Source organism: Tetrao urogallus, assembly GCF_951394365.1.
Source record: "Tetrao urogallus genome assembly, chromosome: 6".
NCBI classification, from domain to species: Eukaryota; Metazoa; Chordata; class Aves; order Galliformes; family Phasianidae; genus Tetrao; species Tetrao urogallus.
In genome coordinates, this window is record NC_136819.1 from 45671671 (window position 1) to 45693941 (window position 22271).

General features: G+C 39.4%; 1 protein-coding gene across 1 annotated transcript; it reads right to left on the reverse strand.

Annotated features, from left to right (window-relative positions):
- Positions 1–946: 946 nt before the first annotated feature.
- On the reverse strand, positions 947–13227 carry DDX24 (DEAD-box helicase 24; the record flags this gene model as incomplete). The annotated part of the gene is made up of 8 exons (XM_079536617.1): positions 947–1169; positions 2291–2424; positions 3371–3559; positions 4153–4228; positions 5773–6288; positions 6652–6805; positions 9277–9654; positions 12492–13227. The coding sequence occupies 8 exons, from the start codon at positions 13225–13227 to the stop codon at positions 947–949; spliced, it is 2406 nt and encodes an 801-aa protein (XP_079392743.1).
- Between the last annotated feature and the right edge of the window lie 9044 nt (positions 13228–22271).

Below are 22271 nucleotides of genomic sequence, written 5' to 3' on the forward strand. Positions count from 1 at the left end.
AGCATGAGCTAAGAAAAACTTAGAAATCTCAAGTAATTGAAAGAAGATACAGGCTTTGGGTTTTATAGTAGGTGCAATTTAACAAAAAATTCAAAATACATATTTTTTAAGCTATGTAAAAAAAAAAAACCTCTTAGAAATTATTTGCCCTGAAAAGATAAAGTGATTTAAAAGTACAATTATGAAGATACACTCTTCAAAAGTGACATTTCGCATCATTTCCATTAAAAGAAAGGTTATGATTCAAATAGGCTTTCAAACACAGACAACCCTAGATACTAATTAATAAAATGTTTATAGGAATAATCATTCCTGAGAAATCTGGCTGATTGCAAATCTCCCAAGATTAGTCCTGGACCACTGCCTGGACCACATTCTGAAACATATTAACAAAGGACTAAAGTAATTAGACAGTGTGTAACAGAATTGAGAAATCAGGTCAGCAGAGGAAGAAAACTGGGAAATACTCCCATTACTGGAACTATAGGCTTGTTGGTAACACCACCTGTATCTGCTGCCTTTCTTATTGAACTGCAGTACAAGCCAGATCTGCAGTGTCAGCAGCTCAGACTGTCCTGTTACCTGTACAGAGCCTATGTGTGCCTTTCCTTTAAAATAAAATTAAAATTAAGTCTGTTCACAGTCAGTTTTATCCAGTAACTTTTATGTGTCTTATAAAGAGAAGCAGTGAACAGAACTATTCCAAAACTAATTAAGTTCTAATAATATAGAGTAAGAAAAAGAACGTAAGAAAATAAAGTCAAAGACAAGATTCAAGAGTAACTAACTCCATGCTAACAATGCCTTTTAGATAAACATTTTGCTGTGTGCCTGCTCTCCTAAGACAAAAGCACCATCCTGATACTGTGTGTTTTCTGGCAGAATATCCTGTCAGCCTTGATAAGGATAGTTCTTGATTCCATTGCAACAAGTGAACTTGCTCAATCTAATTCAGTTTTACTGATTTCTTTTTCTTGGCTTGTTTTTTTGAAATAATACTCAGAGCAGTTTCTGAATTGCCAGCTGAAGTCTGAGGCAGGAGTAGTTTCCCCGACTGTGTTGGGTACTTTGTTTTCATAAGGACTTTAAACAGTGGTTGAGACAGCATGTGTTTCAGTTGTTTTTTCATTCCTTTCAGCATCTTTTGCTTCTGGCTTTCTTCTTGCTCACTAATTTTTTTTCCTTTGGGAAGAAAATCAGAGACAATGTTATAACACAAAGAACTTACACTGGCCTGTTTCATTGGCCTCTTGCAGTGTTAGGGGCAGATACTAATCTAATCTTACTAAGATCACTGAGCTCCAATGTAATCTTCCAGTCACGAATGACATTTCTAGATCTCCTAGGTTGTTCACCAACAAAACAAGGTCAAGAAGAAACTTCACTACTGAGGTTTCCAGGTTATCATTCTGCTAAAGCATTCACTTGGCTCTCAAGCCAGAACAGACTTGCAGGAACAAAAGGAAAGGAGACTTCTAGCTCTAGCAGAAACTTCCTCTGTACTTAACAGCATAAAAGCAAGGGCACAAAAGAGAATCAAAGTTGTCAACAGGATCAGCAGCCTAAACTGCAGAACAAATAAAATCAAGGTTATCTGTAACGTAAATTGAAGGGACGTTAATAAAGCCTTTGTAACACTGAGAGAAATCTTTTTTATGGGAGGCATGACTGAGACTTGAATTTGTCTCCAACATGCTATGCAAGAAATAGAGACTGAATAACTGGCAAGATTCTGGGTGGCAATTACAAAGTGTTTCACTCAAGAGTTGCAAGTAATTTGAATTAGATAGGCTGTTTTGAAATTCATCTCAAAGTACAGAATATTTGGATTGTGTTGAAACAGTGTTAATTACACGAATACTCCTAAAAAATTCAGATAGAGCTGTTGTACTTCCAGGCTCCTGACACACTGCCAGACTATAAGTGGAGGGAGCAATATGCAGGAGTGGATAAACAGCTGCTTCTTTGACACACAGAGAAAGGACTCAAACAGCACACACCACATTGTTAGATTATCCCAAGACAGTTACTAGAAGTTAAACAGTTCTTTTCCTGAGCTGTGTAGACTTGGCTGCGAATTTCCACAATTGTCACACCTCTCTTCCCCACTGACTGCAGCACTACCTACGATACAGTCATTCTGAAAACACCAGCAACACTGCATACTTAATAGTGGCACTTTTGCCTCTCCTTCTGCCCTGCAAGGTTTAACAGCTTCTGTGCCATAGTTGCACTCCTGCACACTAGCACTACAGTTGTAATTGATTATTCCCACTACAAGGTTTTCTACTTGCCCATAAAAAGGTCATCATCGAGATCAACTTCAAGAGCCTCTGCAGCCTGCTGGAGCCAAGAGTCATGTTGCTTTGCTCGACCATTGAAAAATTCTGCCTTCTCAATCTGCCGTGCCAAATTCACCCGCTCCTGCAACAAAGATGCATTTCAAGTATTCTAATCAAGTTTAAACACGGAGTACTCTTGCAGAATCAATGTTTGAGAGTGTGCATTACAATGCACCTGAAATGTCAGTCTTGCAGTTCTGTACTGCTGTTCTAGTAGACACCTTACATAATACAGATGTCATCATTTGCCAAAGTGATACCAGGTATCTGTGACTGAAGAAGATGGCTTCTTCAGATGTCCATGATGGAATTGGACTCCTAAAACATTTCAACTGCTAAACATCTAAATGCTAGTTCCTCGTTTTTACATCAGAGACATCAGGAACAAATCATAATTCAGATACCAACCAGAATTTTTTTTAAGTAACCAGAAACATTTCTAATATCTACTGTATAACTGTTAGGATTTACAAAACATCCTGTGAGTGACAGAATGACTAAGTGTTCCTTAAAACAGTCAACAGGCTGAAAAAGAAAAAAAAGTAATGATACCTTTTTCTGACAAGTTTCAGAGGCAGCTGAGGCCTCACAGCATAGGAAAGGTTCAGGAAAAGCAGACAGCTCAATACTTTAGCTGAGAAGAGACTGACAAAGACCATGGAGGGTCCTGTTCTAGTCTATTCCCAACACATAGACTTTAAATAACTCAACAGAGCCATCCTAGCTTTTCAGTAAAAGAATACATCCATGCCCTGTATTGTTTTTGGGAATCTAGTAATAAGCAGCTCTATGTAACAAGTAAGAAAGAATGTAAGTGATGTTTACATCTGGACACCTTTCTTGGGCTAGTTATTGAGGAGAAACCACAAATATTGGTGAAAAAAAGACAAGTGTGATTAACTTCATTTTCAAATCCAGGTCCTGAAGAGTAAATGTCATCTGAAACTTGAAAAGAACATGATTTGCAATGCAGTAATGTAAATAAGCAAGCAGTTACTTAGGATGCAAAGAGATTTTTTTTTCTTTACCTTAATAGCAGTCATATACTTTGTTTCAACTGGGAAAAGTGGCAGCTCTTCACTCTTCTCCAAGGTTTTATAAATTTTCTTAAAATTGATCAAGTCATCAGGCCCAATCAACAGTAGGCTAAGGCCTTCGTTGGCAGCTCGCGCTGTTCTACCACTTCTGTGTACATACAACTCAGAAGTACGAGGGACCTGCAAAAATTCAGACAAATCAGTCATGAAGCTGGTCACAGGAGGTTAGCAACAGTTTGTCATACTTTGACCATTTCAGGTCAAATCTGACTTTTGTCAGATAGTTTCAGATCTTATGATAAATTGCTTTCTATATACCCCTGGCACATTGCATGTAACACAGCTAAAGCAAGAAAGATGTTGTCTAGAGACAATTTGTGTTTCCTGGTCTAGTACTCTTCCTGGTATAACCTCTTATGTGCCTTCTAGCCCTCTGCCATTTCATTTGGAAAGCAGGAAAAAAACTGCGAAAATATTACAGGGCTGAGCCATGTGACACTTTTTTTATCTTGAAATTGAGCAAAAAGCAAGGAGAATCTTGTATGTTATGTCATTTCTTATATATGATCACACATTCATGAAGTATTACATATCACTGACAGTCACTGTAGCAACAGTACAAAGTATTACAAGATAGTTAAATTAAAGATGATGAAATCCCTGTACTCTTAACACAGGACTAAGAATCACAGCTTTGTAGTTTTGGGACTGCTATCAAAAAAGCTTACTTCAAAACCAAAACAGTAAAAGTAAAAACATCAAAGATATTTAACCTGGTAGTGGATGACATGCTGCACATTGGGAATATCAAGACCACGAGCTGCAACATCTGTTGTCAGGAGGACACAGCTGAGGAAGAGATAACATTTAATGAACATAAAACTGAAGAGTAAACCATCTGCTAAGAAACATAAAATACATGAGCCAGAATTCTACCACAGCAATTTAAGAAACAAATTTGTACTGTCTCATCTGCTGGGACTATACTATGCATTTGCCACTACAGGAAAACAATATCAAATATTACCTCACAGGCAGTCTTGAAGTAACAAAAATAATGCAAATGTTACCTTCAATGGGTTCATTCTGTTTCCAATAGTGAAATTCCCTACTTTGCTGGATCCTGATTTCCTGTGCTTTTATTCTCTCCCAATTCATAGCAGCTAGCACAAATCACTATTCAACAAAAAAAATCTGACTACTTGGTAGGGGGGTAAAAGCTCTCCTTCAGTACATTTTTCAGTGCTCTGCCCAGGTTGTGTTTAGAAGTATAATTAGTTTAATATGATCATACCATTAATGATATAGTTGGTCCTTTGGCAGGACAGAAAGACTATTACGTTTCACTAGTTGAAGAAATCACATTATTATTAACATTAAAGATTTAATTAACACTTTGGGGGCTGAAGTACCAAGCTGCACTCAAATAAGTAAACTGAAAAGTAGAAATTTCAAGTGGCTAATTCTTTCTGATAATTTTTCCCTCGCTCTTAGAAATGGAGGGCTTCTCTCAAAGTCATTGTTTTACATAGGGTCTGTTGCACAGACAGAAGTCTGCCTAGGGTATGGAACAACCTGTTTAAAAACAATAAATACATCACCCAGCAGCTGAAAAGAGTTAGCTGTAGACAGCAGGAATTTGTTAAGATTTTATGGCATCTGACTGCATGCCCTATGGCTCCAAGGATCAAAGCAGAAATAAATAAAAAATTCTGTGGCATACATTCTGCAGGCAGCTGTTATAGATGGTTTCACAGATTTCCCCTTGCCATGAAAATCAGTGTACTCTGAAAATGCTCAGTCTGCCTCTGCCAAGGCATATTATATTTTGCAAAGGGATACTGCAGATCTGTCATGACAATACAATCTCTTTTCTCCTGCCCAAGTCTGCTACCAAGGTACAATTTCCAGTATTATCAGCCAGCTGGTTTACTGAAACATTGAGTCCACCAACCTGACTCTCAAAGGCTAATCCAAAGCCAGAAGGAACTAAAGATTCTTAAAATGCCAAGTTAGGCAAACCAGGGTAAATTGGATCATCTTCTTTCATCACACTGCTCTAGGCTACCTTGACCCTCAAGAAACTAACTCATCTAAGCAAATCTGAAGCCTAAGCCAACAAAAACTGTTTTATTTTTTGATGCTTTGTGAGATGGAGGTGTTGCAGAGCCAAGGCTGAGGGCCAGAGCAGGATGGTTACAAAAGCATATGACTAAGAATGGGGCAAGTAGCAGATCCTTCAGCAATAATGATCTGACAGGTTGCAGAGTAATTCAGACTCCAAAGTGACTCCCTGATTCACTCCTCTTCTAACAGAGCTGTTTTTGTCTATTCCCCCGTGTTTCTTTACACGATTTCTTTTTCTTTTCTAGTAGAACATTAAAACAACTTACCTCTCGCGCTCAGCAAACCGTTCCAAGTTTTTTAACCTTTGCTTCTGGTGCATGTTGGCATGCAAAGGAAGAGGATCACAATTTAAGATTGTGAGGAGAGAACTGAGGCGTTTTATACAGTCTATGCTGTTTGCAAAGACCATAGTTCTTCCTGGATACTGGAGAAGAAAGTAATAAAGGTAATAGTCTTTCTCATTTGTATCACAATGGATTCTGGTCTCCATCAGAGTCTCAACAGTAGCCTCTTTCCTTGTTAAGTCTATCACTTTGGGTTTGCCCTTTATTCCTACTTTTTCCATTAACATTTCAAGTTTGGTCTTCTTGTCTATCTTTTTAGCATTCTTTTTCTGTAAAATTCTTGTGGGAGTCTGATGGACTAATGTCAGAGTGGCAGAAAAAACAAAAGTCTGTCGTTTAGGATTGTATTGTGAATCATTTAAGACTTCTAGCAACTGAGACAGCTCCAAGAAATGACCTCTTTCAACCATTCGGTCTGCCTCATCAATCACAAGGCACCTGTCAAACAGAACACACAGTATAAATAGAGTTGTGTAGATAAAAACAAATCTGATATACTTCTAAAGAACGTTTGCTGCTAAACATAGGGAAATTTGTGCAAATAAAACCCAAAGGAACTCTAGATGTGCTAGCGTAGCTTCAGTTACTCTCACATTTCTTTTAGAAACCTGTTATATCAAAAAGAATAAGTCAAACTTTTTTAACATTTCCCTCTCTTAACATAACCACTGTGCACTGCACTAAAATACTCTGGCAAAGAAATAAGTTACCTTACAAAGCTTAAGTTGCTTCATCAGTTAATCATACAACGCAGTGAAACCCAGCTCAGCATTTAGCAGTTAGTTTAAAAGGCAACTTTACCTGAGCTGACGAAGATTTGAGAGATGTGGGTGTCTTTCTTTAATTAGCTCCCACAGACGGCCTGGGGTTGCTATTACAATTTCTGGCTTGCGATTCAGTACACGTTCTTGCTTCTGCGCTGCCATGCCTCCAACTAGAATAGCAGTCTTAATGCCTAGGAGATATAGATAATAGTCTTTGTTTAATTTATCAGCATCTTTACATATATCCACTCACAATAGTCTATATCGCAATTAGCATTAAGTTTCTCAGCCAAGAAACTGGGGAAGTTTTATATACCACTGAAAAACTTGATGGCAATGCTGTCAACTTTACAAAGCAATTTTTATTGTAAGAAGATGCCCCAAAATACCCAAACCAAAAACAACATTCCTTTTTCTAGCACATACAGTAACCTTTTTTTTTGCACACCTGTCTCCCAAAAGCAACAAGACTCATATATGACCTCCACAGCTGTTAGTTTTGATTAACTGTACTTCAGAATTTTGTCAACTGTACCTACATGAACAAGTCTGCATTAGAAATAATGCGGTCAGAAGGAGCAGGGAGGTGGTCATGCCCCTGTTACTCAGCACTGCTGAGGCTGCACCTTGAGTACTGTGTTCAGTTTTGGGCCCCTCACTACAAAAAAAGACATTGAGGCCCTGGAGCATGTCCAGAGAAGAGCAAGGAAACTGGTGAGGGGTCTGGAGCATAAGGCTTATGAGGAGCGGCTGAGGGAGCTGGGATTGTTTAGCCCAGAAAAGAGGAGGCTCAGGGGAAACCTTACTGCACTCTATAACTTCCTGAAGGGAGGTTGTGATGAGGAAGGTTTTGGCCTCTTCTCCCAGGCAACAAACAGGACCTGAGGAAATTACAAGTTGTACCAGAGGAGGTTTAGATTAGACACAAGGAAGAACTTTTTCTCTCAGAGAGTGGTCAGGCATTGGAATGGCTGCCCAGGGAGGTGGTGGAGTCGCTGTCCCTGGCAGTGTTCAAGAGGTGTCTGGATGAGGAGCTGCAAGATTTGATTTAGTGCTTGTGGTAGCAATGGTAATGGCAGGACGGTTGGACTAGATAATCTTGTAGGTGTTTTCCAACCTTGTGATTCTATGATTTTATGATTCTATAAGCATGTTACTGTTAAGAATAACCAGCAGATTCCTCTAAGAATAGGACTGAGAAATGTCTGTCTTGCTAACAACTGCTCATTTATTATGGACTAGTTTTAATAAGAACATCAGTCCCCAATTAATGATTCTCTGGACAGAAACCTCAAATTAGCAAAATTAAGCAATTTTCAGATACAGAAGGAGTTTAGCTCTGGAAGTGCATAGCACGCACATGGCTTATTTCCTTCTGCTTCTTCAGAGGATATACTGACCCATGTGGTGAACTCAATGCTTCTGTGCAAGGTTCTTTCAGTATCTGTGCTACCTCACGTCTCTCTTCCCTACTTATTGTATAACTCCATGCTTTTAGGTGAGGATTTGTTCCGAGTTCATTATAGACAAAGCAGGCACACATCAAAACTGTTTCTCTCAGGCTACGGCAAACATATAATCTCTTGGGCAGTAGATTTGTGTATACAAATAGTACCACTTTGTCAGAACTGTACCGACAGAAATTGATTGTTTCAGGCTATGAGTTAAAATTAGCCTTGTAATCAGCTGCAGACTGATGAGCACAGCAGGTTGCATAGACACCAAAGGAAGATGTGCTTAAACAGTTCACTGCACTGCATACCCTTTTCAATAAATAATTGTTGCTGTTGGAGAACGGGGGAGTTAATTCCCAATTCTATCTTTAGTACTTCCACATCCTCACTCATTCACTTAACAGATGTGCTAACCTTCGATTAGGAAAAGAAAGAAGCAGGACGAATCTGATTTCATCAGATATGTTACCCAGCAACATGCCTAACTACTGTTGGAGGTAAATCAGATAATCTACCAATCTACCTTAAAATTTATGGTTTTATTATCATTATCATACATACAGGCACACATGTAGCTGTGGCTGATTATCTAGTACTGATTCTATTTCTAAAGCACAAGTCAGTAATTATTTGTACAAAAAAATATTTTAAAGCAGAATGTCTCACACTGTTAACTTCCACATGCATTTCTCTGAAAAATCTTAATGCACCTCTCAAATGTTAGCAACTGGGAACCTTAAGCCTTCAAACACCATGCCAACTTTATGATGTTGAAGAAAGTACGTACAGTGGAAATGCTAAGTCAGGGCTTGAACCAGTGATTGAGCACCTGGTGGGAAGGCAGGGCCAACCCAGGTGAACTCAGGTGCATGCAATGCAGCTGAGTGACCAAAAGGGGTGGAGCCAGGATCCATCCCTTCCCAAACCTCATTTAAGGGTTGGCAGTGGAGGCTATCTTGCTGAAAATCCCTGTCTACTGGAAGCCTTCCAAAGGTAAGCAGATTTTCTTCCTTTGTTTCTGTGTCTACAGCTACTGTATTGGTGCTGCTTTCATTTGCTGCAGCTTAGGATTGTACCACCCCACTATTATTGCTGTACTTTCCATCATGTTATAGCACCATAGCAGTATGTTATGCGTTCTGGCTCAACACCAGTGCCGAGACCCAAACTTGATGTTACCTGGAATAAAACCCTTGAAGTCTGCATACCTGTAAACTTTGCAATTGCGTCGATGTGGTGCTTCACTTGCACAGCTAATTCTCTTGTAGGAGTAAGGACCAGTCCTAAAAGAGGTCTATTTTTATGGAGGCCAACGGTATGTTCTTTGTCACTGGAATCAAATTCAGTGTTTTCCTGCACCTTCACACAGCCTGTTGCAAAAGATGCAACATCTTCATCTCCACTGTCTTCAACCTCCTGATGGTTTGGTTCTTCTGCTTCGCCATCATTTTCCCATCTCATTTCATCATGATGCTGAGAGGGCTTTTTAGAAACACTGTAATTTATGCTCACTGAGCTATTTGATTTTTGCCATTCCAGCACAGAGTGAATCATAGGAATTGCAAATGCAAGCGTTTTGCCACTTCCTAAGAAACAAACAAACAGAGTACAGCAGTCTGACAAAACATGAAGGTTACTTGAAAAGATGAAAAAAGCAAGAGCCAATCACAGGCTGTTCTTAAAACACGCAGCTGTAATGGGCACAAACTCTCCTTCTTGAGAAAATCTGAAACTTGCAACAATTGTAACTTGTCTCCTGTTCTCTGGATACATCCCCTTCAGGTCAATAACAATGTATCTCCTACGGAACAGGTATTTTTCCTATCTCTAGCAGGCCAGGCAGATTCATTTACTATCAAAGTAGTTTTAAAAAGCTGCAGTTATAATCAAGACCTTTTTAAAGAACCGTATGCCTGTAAGGAGAACACTATGCCCTAATCCACAGTTCTGATCTATGCCCTCCCCGTAAAGGAAAACAAATGAGGCCAAGGACAAACTGGAAAGTACTTAATGAATTCGCTTCCACCTTTAATTCACAGTAGCGTGTACCACTTTCTAAGACTGTATTTTGACATATTCCAGCCTATAACTTCTTGATCTATCACCAGCTCACATTTTTATAGTCAAAACGCACAAATTTGATTTAAAATAGATAAGCCAGTCTAGAGAGAAGGTCGTCAGGAAAAGAAAAACAACAAACAGTGATCTCAACTATAATTTCCAGGGTTCACTGCACCAAACTATGAGTCACATCCCTGATATGTATTCCTTCCTGAACTATCTACCACTAACAGAGATGTTAGGAGAATCTTGATAACACAGTAACCTCAGCTAAGCTTCTCATAAATGTCAGTTCATTAGTCATAAAAGAAGCATGCAGAGCTAAAGACACGATTACGCTATTCCTGGCAGTATGCCGCTGCTGGAGAGCAGTCCCCTGGAAATCTCAATTTCTTGGGCAGCATTTGTCCATATTACAAACCCACAGTTGCCTGCCAAACACAGCAGTGCAATATTTTGTCTATTGAGAGAAAAGCACTCATGTCAGTACCGCTACCCTGATATTAGTGATCCTGAATCAAATGCAAAGCAATCAATGTGGGGCTAATGTCAGTGTGGCACCCAAACAGATGATGGCAGTGATAATCTGAACCATTCTGCAGATTCTAGATTCACTCACAAATTAATCACTGCACAGAAAGTGTTATCTTCACAATACACAGATCACACACCATAGCCAGATCTGCAAAACCAGAACAGTCTACCTGAGAATATAAACTAATGCACGTCCTCTTTCATGATTTTAGATTCTAAGATTTTACAGATAAAATCTGGTTTCTTAACTCAAAATCTTCACCATAAATACATGGTAATGAACAGAACTAGTTAGCTTCACTGCAAAAAGAAAGAAACCTTGATTTTTTTTCTATGCCTGATCCCCATAGGGATCCACCACCATATCAAGATCTTGCTATCGTCTCCTATGGTGCTACCAAAAAGTGAAGAACAGTTCTTTCATCAGTGTCCTCCCTCAGGCCCAATACAGAGGGAAGCTGCAGGATGTGGGAAAGGAGTGTTTCAGTTCCTCCCATCTGCAACACTTTGACAATTGCTCACATCTCTCAAGTTTCTGCAGGAAAAGCTGATAACCCATTGGGCTCTCAGGAGGGAACCAGACTTTCTCTCATAAAAGAGCAAAAGAAACGAGCAAGCCAGCTCAGGGTTATGCAACATTAGGACAGTAAGAGCACAGCTGACCACTAACTGTGCTTTCTATTCTGTAGCTAGAGATGAGAGGGATTTGTTTTCCTGCACTGCCAAAATGGCACCTTTTTACAGCACAAAAACACCATTTAATTTTTCAGTTTCATTTTCAAAAACACTCCCTGTGGAGCTTTCCAATCTTATTAAAACCTAATAAGACCAGCTTGCCTCCCAGTTAAAATAAAAATGCAAATGACTGCATATCATATTAAATTAGTAACTGCACTCCTATGCTTAAGAACAGTAAATGGCTTTACAAGACAAGCAGTGAAACAAGGCAACTGTAATAGATGAGAAGAACGTGAAAGAAACCTTTAAGCAACACACCTTGCACGTGTGCTTCCTATTCTTAATTTTTTATGGGGAAAACAATGGGTTGCAATGTAAAAGTAGACAAAACTAAGGTGCAAGCAGCAAAAAAGTTAGCAGCTCAGAGACTTCACAGTACTGTTAGGTAAAACAGAAGCTATAACAAATTGCAAACAAAACTAACAGTGGTCACAGAAAAAAGGCACCAGATGGCCATTTGGACATGAAATTGTAGCTCTACAGTCGGTGAATAATGCAACGCTTCAAACACAAGCTAAGAGAAATGCAAGCTGATAACAACTTACAGCCCAAGTCCAAACGCAGGGCACCTGGTGAGCCTGTTTTGCTACAATAATATTATGATATCACAGGCTATACTTACAATGCCTAATGCTCTGCACGTGGTCCTTCCTATTTGCTGCTTCGAGCCAGTATTAAATCATACCCAGAGAAGCCTGGTTCTTTGCTTTGCCTTGACACAGAGACATCCATAAAATTGTACTGTTAAAACATGACCCTGTTTGCTTAATTCTGTGCTTTGTAGCATATCACTTTGCAGTTCTTAAAATAAGAGGTAATTTGAGAAATAAAAAAAGAGACTTCTGTCAAAAGCATAAGAACTCATTGGAAATTCAAAGCTTTGCACAGTCTACAAAGCACACTATTAAAATTTCGTAACTTTTACAATTTACAAGCATGTAATAGTCTATCTTTACAATGAACCACTACTAATTTATCGGACAAGCAGAATCTACAAGCCCTTAAGCTTGTTTGTATACAGGAACTGTTAACAAGCTGCATCTGAGGATGGGAAATAGAAACATGTTCTACCAGGCTAACAGATTCATACCTGTTTCTGCAGCACCAAGAACATCCATGTTATCCCTGATGGCAGAAGGCAAAGTTAACGCCTGAATAGGAGTTGGAGCACTAAACCCCAGGGAACTCAAGGCCTTCAACACTGGCTGAGGCACAAACAGGCCTTTCCATGCAGACACATCAGCTTTGTGATCAGTTGAGGTAGACAAAACTTCTGTTGTCCAATTTTTTACTTTCTTAGATGTACTTACTGGCAGAAAAGCATCCTGAGTTTGAGAAGTCTTATTTTTAACTACCTTCTCTTTCTTTTTCTTTTTCTTTGCAGCATTTTTTGTGCTTGAAGTGCTCTCAGCTATATGTGCACAGTCCCTATGATTTGCCTCTTTGACTATTTCTTCACATCTTTTCTCCTCATCAACTGGCATGTCAACTTCTGTTGCACCAGTATCATTGCTTTTATCTGCTCTGGTTCTCAAATCTTTGCACTTCTTTTTCTTTTTGGGAGGGACGACAGCTTCTTCCTCCTCCTCGCTCCCATCTTCTGAAAGATCCTCAGACTTTCTCTTCTGCTTGTTTCCTTTCCCCACTTTGTCAGAACTTACTAGCTTGTACTCTGTAAGCTCCTCCAAGCACACTACATCTTTAAACTGCTCATCAACAAATAGATTGGGGTCAATTTCCACAGTTTTCCATTTTCCCAATACTTCAATACCCTTTCGCCTCAGTTTAGCAGAAGGCGTAAATCTCCCTCCTCTTCTGAACTTCATTTTTACCTGAAAAGACACTGGGAGGGAGTAAAAACAAAACAGGGCATCAGATCAAAAGAATAAGGATTACACTGAGAAAATTAAAAAGAAGTGGAAACACAAAGAATAATTATTTTCCTTTTTAAAAGAACTTATGACTATGAAAAGCCTTGAACATAATTAAAAAAAACCAAACCTAAAACTTGCTCTTGTTTCAGCACCATAAGTACTGAACATCTTCCTTTTCATCCTCTGCTTTCAATACTTACTTATTCAGAAATATAGGGCCCCATCCATTTGACTTTTTAGATTTATTGACTTTAGATTTATAAACAGTGAGGAGATTCCCCTCTTAGTCTTCTCTGGGCTAAATAGTCCCACGTATCTTAGCTCCAAGCCCCTCTTATCATCTCTATGGCCTTCTGCTGGAGATCCCTGGTATTTTTGGGCTGGGGAGCCCAGAACTGGGCATGGTGCTCCAGATGTGGCCTTACCAGGGCAGAGGAGAGGGGAGAGGATAAAATCACAGAATCCTTAGAGTTGGAACCAACCTTTAAAGGTCATCTAGTCCAACTCCCCTGCACTGGAACATGGACACCCACAACTAGATCAGGTTGCTCAAAGCCCCATCCAGCCTGGCCTTGAATGTCTCTGGGGACAGAGCTTCCATCACCATCTGGTAACCTCGAGCTACTGGCTCTTCTTAACGTCCCCAGAATGACACTGTCCTTTTTGGCCATAAGGGCACACTGCTGGCTCATGATCATCCTCCATCGTCCACCAGGACCCCAGGACCTTCTCAGAGGATCTACGTTTCAGCAGCTCAGCCCCTAACCTGTACTGATTCCTCCTCGCCAGCTATAGGATACGACACTTGCCCTTGGTGAAGCTCATCAGAATTAAGAATAACCACAGCGTGCACACCACAAGAGCTACGTGACAAATCACCAACACTGAGCGCCCTAAATCCCGTTTCACATTATATCCGCATGGAAATTAACCCTCTGGCAGCGCCGTGCGTGGCTTAGCGGACGGGCAGGCAGAGCCCCGCAGAGCGCTCTCGGAGTCCGGGGGAAGAGACGCAGCCCTGCCCGGAAACCCACCGGGACGTACCGGCACCAAATCGCGCACGCCGCCAGGCGCTCCAGCCCCCTGAGATCAACGCACGACACCCGCAGGAGGCTCGAGGTGCCACCACCACCCCCTGAGCCCAGCGCTCACCACGATCACGGGGTCAGGGCGTGACCAAGGCTCGGCCTCGGCCGCCGTTAACGCCGCCACCCGCCGCGTGCACTCCCTGTGGGAGCCGCCATTACAAAGTGACGTCACTGCGCAGCGCCCGCCGTGCGCCCAGGGGACGGCGGGAGGTGGAGCGTAGTGCGCATGCGCTCCTGGGTCCAGCGTGGGCCGGCGGCGCGCTGCCTGCAGCGTAGGGTAGGATCTGCGTGTCGCTACCCACGCACCTCTTCCGTCCTTTACGAGTCCACCGGTAGCTATGGTGCTGTTTGCATAAATTATACTAAAGCATGCATCAGACCGGCTAGTGCCAGAGTTGGACTAGATGACCTTGAAAGGTTGGTTCCGACTCTAAGGAGCTTGACAAAGGAAGAATGGGAAAATTTGCCTTCCTGCAAATGAAATTTTTCTTTCGAAATACAGTCAGCATCCCCATAGATGATTTCCGTATCGTTGTGTGCACAACAGGTCTCATTCAAGTGAAAATGCACATCTTAAATTTCAACTCTAAAATTAGCAGCTCAGGTTGCATGTCGTTACCGCTTTCATTAGGAATGTTGTCATTCTGTTTTGCTTATGTGTTGCTGTGTTCTTCATTATTCCCTGTTTTGAGTAGCATTGAGGTGAAGTAATGTGATTTGGAGAGCAGCTGCCAGCAGCTGTAGAAGCAAATGTACCGCCAAGGTCACAGCGTGGGCCTTTTTTCTGATGTGATCAAATGCTGTTTGCAGCTTGAGCTTGGTGAGGGGAGGTGGCATCATGCATTGTTTACTGTGATCATGGGAGATTTTATTTCTGCTAAAAGATTGGCAGTTGTCCTGAGAGGCTTTATTTTATATGAGACATGAGGGAGAGTGAGAGAGAGAGGAAAAAAAAAAAAAAAAGCCACATATTTTGAGGTTGGAAAGACTAGGGCATTAGATTTAGGTGCAATTTCAGCAGCAATTACAATTATTTCTTCTCGCTGGTATCTGCAGGTGTTTTTGGTTCTGTGAGAAGATAGGAAAATTGAAAGCTTTTTTCAAAATCTGTTAAGACCAAGGACAGAAATAGGAACGTTGAGTCATTTGAAGGATAGTTTCAGTTCCAGATAATCCTCATTAACGCAGATCTGCTAATTCATAACACAAGGAGTTGCTTCCAATTCACATACTCCTAAGAGCAATTGAAATTTGGTGCTGTGTCCTCATGTTAGGTAGAAGCTGAGTTAAAACCAGTGAGAATCCGCAAGTTCAGGAAGCAGAATTTGATATAGTTAAACCTGCATACCTTATTTATGTATAGTGAACTGGAGATGTTGATGACTGCTGGTGCTAGTGAGCTGGTAGAAACTTTGGAGCTTCCCAGCCAACCTTAATGAGAGGTTTTGGCAGTCTTTATTAAGCATTTCTTCATTCGAAGTATCTTTCTCTCCAGATTGTGTAGATTCAATCTTAGCACTTAAATTTTTCCATGTTTAGAGTTTTACTGCTTTATTTCTCTTTATTTTACTGGATATGAGCAAAAATAAATTTGCAGAAACAAAAGAAACTGATTACTCTCAAATGTAGATGCAGCTGACTTCTGAATAAAGAGTTAGATAAAATGCGGACAGTAGGATACTTGGTAATTTATCTGTCCTTAAATAGTTTCAGAGTTTGTACCTCTGTCTTGAAGGAAAGATTTAGCAGAATAATGACTTGCCAAACTATGTTGAATTATGCTTTTTAATTTAATTATGGATATATCTTTACAGAGCGCAGGAGTTTTTGAGATTTTTTCCCTCAAAAATCTGTTTGTTGGTGAAGCTGATTTCTATGTTCTATTTGTAGACAGAGGGACAGTCCCTAAATCCTAGTTTGAAAGAAGGCAGATTACTATTTATATGAGCACTGAAGTTCAGAATGGTCTGTTTACAAAAGAGGTAGCGACTCCCCTTACTACCATGGTATCAACTTGTTGTATAAGTGGCATTAAGGTTCTAAGTCCTTTTGAAAAGGCATAACTGGGGAAACTAAATGTTTGCTTAGTTTTACAGTAACATTAATCTTTCTGAGTATAACCTCAGAGTGACACAGCTTTGGTATTTTGTGGCAAGGGTTTCTCTACAAGACATGCACATTTGTTTCATGCAGGAAAGTTAGCTGTTACACAGTTGGTAAATACAGTTCTGTTACTTACAATGCAGAGTGAGCTGTTGATTAAAATGTCAATGAGAAACAAAGCTTCTGCAGATCTGCTTTTCATCTCAGGACTTCTTTAGATCAGCAGTTACATAAGTACCAGGAAATTGTTAATTGGACATAATAGCTAGTATTAGTAACAGTTATGAACCATGCCCCTTTTATGTTTGTAAGACTCCTAACAGTTCTCCTGGAGTAGGTCAAGCCAGAGATGTCTTCTACCAGTACCTTTAATTCTGGGATCAGTGATATGGTAGCCAAATTCAGGGTGAGGTACAGCTGAATCTGCATCTGAGCAACTGCTGTAGGTTTTCAGTCAGTAATCAAATCTGTACTGCCTTAGTGTATTTTTTGATTTTTCTCTTTCTCTTGCAGGAAGATCAGTAATTAAGCAGGTGCTGAGATCAGTATCTGCTTAACAGCTGGTCTTATTAGCCACTACAGCTTATAAAAGAATGTCACCATATTGTGATTTATATGGATACTGACCTTATGGCACATTTTGCATGACAAAAATGTAGCCTTTGGCCTGTGGGGTACTTGGAGTCTCTTTTGATTTGCAGGCTGTAGAATCAGATCTTCTGTCTTTTCTGGAATGCCAGATGAGGCTGTTGCCCCGGTCCTGAGGTGGGAATGTAAAATTTTGGTTTTCTTGCACTCAAGGCCTTTGCTTCCATATTTAAAAGTTCTAGAATTTCTTTCTAGAACTGAGAAGATCCATTAAGACATAGCACCATAAAAGTAATAGCTCTGAGAGAGAGAATGTGAACTGGGGGATAATTTTATGTTGGATTTTTCTTTCTGTCTTCTACAGTATTCTGAATATAAGCAGCTCATTTGCTTATTTACCTGAAGTATTTTTGGTGTAGAATACACTTTGCCAAAGACATAGTGCTTTTTCTTCAGCTGATGGACTCAGAGAAACAGGAGAAGATAATCTCCAGGCATGAGTTTTAAGAGCACTGGCAGATTTAACAGTAGTTACAATAGAAAAACACTTTTTCAAGTACAGATATCAAGGTTAAGATTTTTCTTAGTGACTAAAGAATAGCAGAGGAGTCTTCATTTAAGATGAGGGGAAATATCTGCAGTTGTTGCAAATAAAGTCAGATGCAATAGGTACTTGAGAATGCATTTTGAAGGAAAGAGTAATAAAGGAAATAATGAAGATAAGGAATGAAATAAAATTCTGTACTGCTTAACAAAGTGGAAATGCGGAATTAGGCTGTTGTACTTGACCTCTTATTTTTGAGGGAGGGAAGAAAGGAGGTAGGATAGATTGTTTTCTGGACAGAAAAATATAGTTTATCTAATATATCTGGACACAGTCAAAATATTTTTGTAAGAAAAATGGTTAATAACAAGGAAAAGATGAGAATTTTGAGATGGAAAGAATAAGCTAAAGAGGGAATGAAATGCACTTGAGGGAGCACACTGGTGTGTAGATTGATAGATTAACCTATCAGATGTAGGGAGCTTACTTAAGGAGTTTCTTAAGTCTTGCGGACGAATCTTATTTCATTAATAACTGTGATACAATATTAAATTTGCTGATGTCACAATGTTACTAATACAGAAGGGAATTAAATTATCTGCTAGAAAGATTGAACGGACTTGGAGGACCAGAATAATGGGATGGTTTTACTCCTGTGAAATGCAGCACCATTCAGCTAAGGCTAATACTCAGAATTTAGACTATTAAGGCAGGAGTTAATTAGTTTTAGATGATTGTGGACCTTGTGTATCAACTGATTACAAGATAACTATGACCTGCCAATGTGGTATGTTTGCTAAACTAATACCTTCTTCACGGAAGGTGTGACTTCTCTGATATTTCACTATGTAATACTAGATATCGTTCTGGTCACTGTTGTTCTGGAAAGATGAAGTAAAGCTGCAGCAGATGCAGAGAGGGCTGTAAGGGTGATGAGGTAGATGGAGAGCCTACTCTAGTGGTGATGTCTAAGTGCTCAGTTTAACCTAGGATTTGTGTAGGTGTGAATACAGTCTTTGACTTTTAGGAAAGAATGAATGAATTAAAGTACAGGACAACACTGGCACAAAAAGAAATTCAGTAAACTGGCCAACAGTAATTTTAGGTAGGAAATGTGAAGTTTCTATGGCAACCAGTGAGTAAAGATTACTCGAAGACAAAAACTTGTTAGTTTTAATATAAGATTTGACATATTTATGGCAGATCTTGTTCATGGTTGTCATAGCAAGGAGCTAGACTCACTGGCTTTCTTTGTTAGGAGTGTAACAGTGTCCATCTGGCTCTGAGGTATGGTAACTGATGTGGCTTCACCAGGTCAATGCAAGCAAACTCCTTCACCTCCTGAACTGGCGCACATGCATCCTTCCTGCCTATGGGGAAATGCTGGGGCTACACTGAGCTCCAGCCTCTGTACCGTGCCCAATATCATTTGATCCATGTTACGACGTACTCCAGAGGTGTACAAATACTTCTGGAGATGTTTTCCAGTTCCTTGCTCATTAAAAACGGTTGAGAAAATTCCTGATAGAATGTTGTGTAGAAGAACTCCCTGTTGAGGAGCTGATGTCATTGAGATTTTTGACATTATTATTCCTACTTTTAAAATGTAAATAAATTCTGCCTTATGTGTATGAATAATTAGTAAACCTGGGCAAACAAAATAACAACAGCAACAAAAACCCTATTCTTTTTTAAAATACAAATAAACTTCATAAAGTAATTTGCTAGTAGATTCTACTCTCACATCAGATATCTTATAAATACCTGTAGAGTATAAGAAGAAAGAGAAATGTCTTTTTTTTGGTGTTGTTATTCTGTCTTTGCGCAAGTGCAATTAACTGTTCTTGGACAGTAGCTAGCAGATTAGGCACTGTAGGAGAACACTGCTAGTTGTTAAGGAAGGAGATGGAATGCAGCTTGGTCTGTTACAAACATTAAACATTACGTAAAAACAAGTTTAAAGATCTTTTCTGTGTACACCCATTTATTTTTTTTTATTTTATTGGAAGGCACTATATTGTAGGAGAGGATAGGAGAGGCCGCTTTACATGTGATGACAACACAATGAGTACTTTCCAGTGTTTTCCCTTATACCCCTTTTAATTACATAGCTGTTGAGTTGACCAACCTAGCAAATGAACAATCAGATTTTTTCTGCAAATGACAATAGGAAAATGAAGCAACAGTTTCTTAGCAACAAAGTGGAAAATATGCTAAATAGTATATCTTTTTTTCCTGTTGAGGCTTTGTATGCTATGTTCCAGGCGTTGTTCTGAAGCAGACACAGATTTTTGTGTGTGGGTCTTTTAGATGAATATTCTTACAGATTTGCCTTGGCTTGGAGGTTATCTGATAAACAGCTGTTTGTGCACACATTCTTACCTGGAGTAAGAATGGAATAGGAAACCTCTCTTTGCAAGGCCAAGACAGTAGATTAAATGTTAAAGCTGCATTTTGAAGGGTTTGCTGAAAATAGACTAATGAAAACCCCCAAAACATTCCAGTCAGAGGTTGCTTATTTGGGAATGGTGAGCTACAGCTGAAGCAGCTCCGGTTGTCTCTTGTTGCTGGTGAACAGACAATCAAACTTCTGCATGCTCAGTTTAGCTGCTGAGTTCTGAGCAGGATTGTGCATAATCTACAAAGTGTACTGCATGAAAGAGCACTGATATTTTCTTGGAATGTTGAAGTAACAGAAAAAAAAAGGGGAGGGACTGGGGGGAGAGGGGAGGGGAAGTGACAGAATGAAACATTTAATTTAATTTTGACCTTTAAGGAAATTTTTCATTTCAAAAGGAAGTATTCAGCTAAAAGCATAGTGTAAATTAGAAATATGTAAAGAAAAAACCCAAAACATTAAGCCAAAAAATAAAAAAAAAAAAAAAAAAATCTGGAGTGTTTGCAGTGTCTGAAAGCATTTACTGGCATGTCCTTCTGCACCCTCCAAACCAGTTATTTTATATTCTAGCTGACTCAGACATTGCAATACACATTGAGACTTCCTGAATTTTCAATTTCTCTGTGAATAATTCAGTTTGCAGGTTAATTCTTGGGAAGGCGTAACAAGCAGATCAAAGAATCACAGCCCTTTGAAAGCCATTTCTAGAAAGCACCTGATGGTGGGCAGCAAAGAACTGTGTATCTGTGCTACATGGCAAATCCCCTCACCCAGAGTCCATGGGCTGAGCGTACTGATAGCAAAGTCCTCCTCTCCATCTTGTATTTTTTCATTTGTGATGCATACTGCATTCATAGTTTGTTTCTTTAGAACTCGTGAATAACACTGTTTTTCTCCTTCCACTGGGTATGCATATCATTTTCCCAGGTACTCTGCAATTTTCTCCATCAATGAAGGATTATTTAAAATCAGCTCTGTTTTGACTTTCACAAGATTACACAGCTCCTGTGTTAAAATGAGGGTTCTAGTTCACTCTGAATTTCACAAAGGCACTATGAAGTAGCTCTTCATACCATTGTAATAGCTGTGACAAGGTTGAAAATGAAGCTGAAAGTAGAGCTTTATTTGCAAGAAGAGAGTAGTGGAAAAGTGGAGTGCTGAAAGCAGCAACAGTGTAAGGGAAGTCATGTGACTTTCATCACAAATGAGGATGACAGACCGTTGGGAAAGAGTAGATTTACTGCTGGGGGATTAACATATATATATGTGGTTTTGGAACAAAGTGTGCGTTTTTTTCTTTCTGTCTGGCAGATGTGTGCGTCAAAAGGGAATAAGTTTGTATTGAATTCAGGCAACTTAATTCCTCCTGTGATGCTCCTTCTGGACTGGTATTTAATTAACAAGAAACTTCTTGTAGTTTTCTTCTGCTTTTTGCATTTTCAAGATGTTATAAAATTCTACTACAAAAATATTTCACATACATACTGACTTTAAAATTTACCGGAGTCGTTTCTGCACAGCGTGGCCTGGGCTGAATCATAAGCACTGACTTTTAAAGGCATTAAGGGAGTTGTCTGCATCTTATCTAGATAGATAGATAGATAGATAGATAGAGATAGATATAACAACAGCCTGTTATTTTGTGGCTTGTAAAATTAATATAAAATGAAATATGAAAAACCATCCTAGTTGTAAATCTTAACATACTTCATTCTTTAAGACTGACTTTTCCAATATCTGACTTGAAAACTGCAGTAAGTTTCTGACTTAAAGAACACAAAAGAAAACTTCTTTGGTCTCCTAAGACCTTCAAGATTCATGAGAGCCATTTGCAAGATGAAATAACCAGAAATGAGGTGTGAAAGAGCTTATAAAAGGATTTTCTTGATTAAGATTTGAAGATGCCAGATGTCTCTGGAGCCAGGACTCTGAATTTGAGAACATTTTATAAAAGTCTTCTTCTTTTATATATATATATTTGTTATTTTCCATCTCCTGGAGGTAGTTAGTTGACTGCTTTGAGATAAATTCAGTTACAACTTTTCAATTTGCTGTCTGGTCACTTTCCCTATTTACAAATCTATTTACAAATTTCCCTGTTGCAAAGGAGATTTTTAAAACAATGTTTCACTGTATGTCATCACCATTCTTGAAACCATGGACTGTTTGGGCTTTCTATTACATAACAGAACATTAAGTATTCATTTGTACTTTGGATCAGGTTTGTTTTTTCTTTTTTTTCTTTTTCTTTTTTTTTCTGCTGGCAGTTTTGGTG